At 40.8% G+C, this 4,271-nt stretch overlaps 1 protein-coding gene across 1 annotated transcript; it reads left to right on the forward strand.

Moving 5' to 3' along the window:
* Positions 1–910: 910 nt before the first annotated feature.
* Positions 911–3,403, forward strand: LOC118958717 (zinc finger protein 135-like). The gene is made up of 2 exons (XM_036974368.1): positions 911–916; positions 1,294–3,403. The coding sequence occupies exons 1-2, from the start codon at positions 911–913 to the stop codon at positions 2,650–2,652; spliced, it is 1,365 nt and encodes a 454-aa protein (XP_036830263.1). The 3' UTR covers positions 2,653–3,403.
* Positions 3,404–4,271: the final 868 nt, after the last annotated feature.

Consider the following 4,271-nt stretch of genomic DNA (forward strand, 5'->3'; position numbering starts at 1 on the left):
GCCTCGACCTCACCCAAAAGGAAAAGCAGCCTACAAGTTCTCAGCATATATGGGAACTCCTACAGGACTGTTGGAAAAGGATTCCAGGTGAAGCTGGTTGAGAGAAAGCAAGGGTGGCAACTTTTGAAGAATAAAATATATATTTTATTTTAACACTTGTGGTTACTACATGATTCCATGTGTTTTTTAATCATTTTGATGTCTTCTCCATTATTTTGCTATGTAGAAAATAGTAAAAATCAAGAAAAACCCTTGAATGAGTAGGTGAGTCCAACCTTTTGACTGGTACTGTACATTAAATTCCCTGACAACAGCTCCAGTGGACATTCCTGCAGTCAGCATGCCAATTGCCCGCTCCCTCAGAGATCTGTGGCATTGTTGTGTGACCAAACTGCACATTTTCGAGTAGCCTTTTATTACCCCCAGGACAAGGTACATCTGTGTAATAACCAAGCTGTTCAATCAGCTTCTTGATATGCCACACCTGTCAGGTGGATGGATTATTTTGGCAAAGAATAAATGTTGACTAACAGGGATGTAAAAAATTCTGCAATCTTTTTTTTTCAGCTCATGAAACATCCAACACTTTACATGTTGCGTTTATATTTTTGTTTATTGTAGTTACTATCAGTTTTAGGAACATTTTACCCAAATATTTCACCTTATTTTTGACTTTTTCACAAAATATGACATCAGCGATAATCAAAATGTTGAAAATCTGTGAATGTCTAAATAAGAAATTGGTCCAATTAAACAGCAATGTGTCGAACCCTTTCAACAACGGGGAGATGTTACTGATGTGCTTTGTATCTTCGACGTAAAAACAAGTTTTGGACTTCCACACAAAATTACTTCTTTAGTTATTTTATGTTTAAGGAAGTGTGTAGGTCACATTCTGTATCATACAGCTATGAATGTTATATATTTAGAACCACCTGTTCAATTTGAATCCAGCGACGTCTGTGTCTTCAGTGTCCTAGAACTGTCTAGGTTTTTGTGTTCTGACTTGTAAAACAGGATGAATAAAATAAGTAATGTAAACATAGCAGTAATTACCAGGAAGCTCTACATTTGTTTTAAAATCACACTAAGATTGTTAAAACTGGCCTCGGGTTATTGAGAGATCTGATTTAGGATTTACCCTCGTAGCAAGGTTGTTTTATCACGTGGTTTCATTCGGGTCTCTATTTAAAAATAACACTGTCTTTGGCAGGAGAAAGGCCAGACTCGGAGGAACCAGAGCCAGGGACGTCCAAACTAGCAAGACGACACCACTGCTCCCACTGTGGAAAGAGTTGTAACCGGTTATGGGACCTGAAACAACATGAGAGAATACACACAGGAGAGAAGCCTTACCACTGCTCCCAATGTGGAAAGTGTTTCAACCAGAGAGTATACCTGAAACAACATGAGAGAATACACACAGGGGAGAAGCCTTACCACTGCTCCCAGTGTGGAGAGCGTTTCAACTGGAAATCAAACCTGAAAGCCCATGAGAGAATACACACAGGAGAGAAGCCTTACCACTGCTCCCAATGTGGAAAGTGCTTCAACCAGTCGGGGGACCTGAAACAACATGAGAGAATACACACAGGAGAGAAGCCTTACCACTGCTCCCAGTGTGGAAAGAGTTTTCGCCGGAAAGCACACCTGAAACGACATGAAAGAATACACACAGGAGAGAAGCCTTACCACTGCTCCCAGTGTGGAAAGAGTTTACGCCGGAAAGCACACCTGAAACAACATGAAAGAATACACACAGGGGAGAAGCCTTACCACTGCTCCCAGTGTGGAGAGCGTTTCAACTGGAAATCAAACCTGAAAGCCCATGAGAGAATACACACAGGAGAGAAGCCTTACCACTGCTCCCAATGTGGAAAGTGTTTCAACCAGAGAGTAAACCTGAAACAACATGAAAGAATGCACACAGGAGAGAAGCCTTACCACTGCTCCCAGTTTGGAAAGAGTTTCAACCATCCAGGGAAGCTGAAAGCTCATGAAAGAATACACACAGGAGAGAAGCCTTACCACTGCTCCCAGTGTGGAAATTGTTTCAACTGGAAATCAAACCTGAAAGCCCACGAGAGAATACACACAGGAGAGAAGCCTTACCACTGCTCCCAATGTGGAAAGTGTTTCACCCGGTCGGAGATGCTGAAAGCTCATGAAAGGATACACACAGGAGAGAAGCCTTACCACTGCTCCCAGTGTGGAAAGCGTTTCAACTGGAAATCAAACCTGAAAGCCCACGAGAGAATACACACAGGAGAGAAGCCTTACCACTGCTCCCAATGTGGAAAGTGTTTCACCCGGTCGGGGATGCTGAAAGCTCATGAGAGAATACACACAGGAGAGAAGCCTTACCACTGCTCCCAATGTGGAAAGTGTTTCAACCAGAGAGGAAACCTGAAACAACATGAAAGAATACACACAGGAGAGAAGCCTTACCACTGCTCCCAGTGTGGAAAGTGCTTCAACCAGTCGTGGGACCTGAAACAACATGAGAGAATACACACAGGAGAGAAGCCTTACCACTGCTCCCAATGTGGAAAGTGTTTCAACCGGTCAGGGGAGCTGAAACGACATGAGAGAATACACACAGGGCAGAAGCCTTACCACTCCTCCCAGGGTGCAAAGCTTTTGCCCATTTAGGAAGCCTGAAAGAACACATTAGACTGCACACAGAGGAGAAGGCTTATAAAGGCTCAAACTGTGGGAAAACATATTACTCATAACAGTCATTTAAATGTCATTAGAGAATCCACACAGGAGAGAGAAATTACTTCTCTTAGCGTGTATGTTGATATTTCACATCACATTGACTTCAAATTCATCAGAGAACATACACAGTGCTCCCGTTGTCTTATATTGTTGACTGACAATATGTTTACCTGTCTTTACCAGATGAAATTAAATGGTACAGGGTATACTCAAACATATATTTGTTTGTTTCTATTAGAAGACATGAAGTGAATATGGAGTCTGTCAGTTTGAATATAAAGAAGATCAGGTTCCTTCTTTTAAACTGTCCTTTTTTTAAACTCTTTGTGTTTATCTGGGTGTGTCATTCCTCCAGCACTACAGATAATCAAGTGATATTTGGATGTGATGCATTAGTTCCATTGTTGACATTTGTATTGTAGCCCACTGATGATTTAATGAAATGAAAATGTTCACAACCTTGTGAAACTGTCCTATTATAAGCTCCTGTTCTTGGGAGTATCATCCTGTGTTGCAAACCAATTTGCACCTGTGTCCTTGTATGAATAAAGTCCCTCCCAGGAACAGGAAACTATAAAGATATGTGCTCATCACCCAATGCTTCAGGAATTCAGACTGTCTACACTGCGCTGTGTAACTCTGTTATTCTCTCTGAGCTCAGAAATAAAGAATCTTGGTTTGACTTGGACTCCAGCAGATCCTTATTTTATAATATCCACCACAACTCTCCCACAGATTGCTGTGTATTATTGTCTCAATGAAGAGTTCCTCGTTCCACTTTCCTGGGGGCATTTACAACGCTCCCACTGGTTGAATAAACATTACCCGATAGATGAGATTATTATTTTATTTGTTAAATGGCAACCAAGCATCGATCATCATGTCACCAGAATAAGAACCTCAAAATGTATTGGAATGGAGCATCAAGCTCATCACATGCACTTTCACAACCCTGTGAAGTTCATAACTTATTTAATCTGTAGCCTAATAAACTACGTGGTTTCTCAAGTCATAGTGGGAGGACCACACAACATATCATGTGACTCCAAGTTAACTAAGATGTGATTGTTATCATTAAGGAGTTTCCACAGCCATTTCTCACTTAGACATTTTTACTGACACAAATATACAAACAAATTGTCAAACGAAGTAACAAATCGTCTGTCACCATTTATAAAAGTGTACAGGCATATCCTGTTTCCATCAGCCCGGTCATTACTTTTGAGATGGTTGGATCAATATCCACCTTCATGATGTGGATGAAGCCTGATTTGGAATGTCTGAGTAGTTCTATATGATGTCATAATTCACCCCTCTGATAATCAAGTGATATTTGGAATGTCTGAGTAGTTCTATATGATGTCATAATACACCCCTCTGATAGTGATACATTTGCTCCATTGTTTCCATGTCAGTTGGTTTCCCACTCTGATGGTTTATATCTGACAGAGGGGCTTTAAATGAATAGTATGGTGTGTCTTGAAATAGGATTATTAATCATAAACTCCTATAGCAACAATACACTGCAGCTTTGACATCAACATGAGAAT

This window comes from Oncorhynchus mykiss, unplaced genomic scaffold (assembly GCF_013265735.2).
Source record: "Oncorhynchus mykiss isolate Arlee unplaced genomic scaffold, USDA_OmykA_1.1 un_scaffold_499, whole genome shotgun sequence".
Lineage (NCBI taxonomy): Eukaryota > Metazoa > Chordata > Actinopteri > Salmoniformes > Salmonidae > Oncorhynchus > Oncorhynchus mykiss.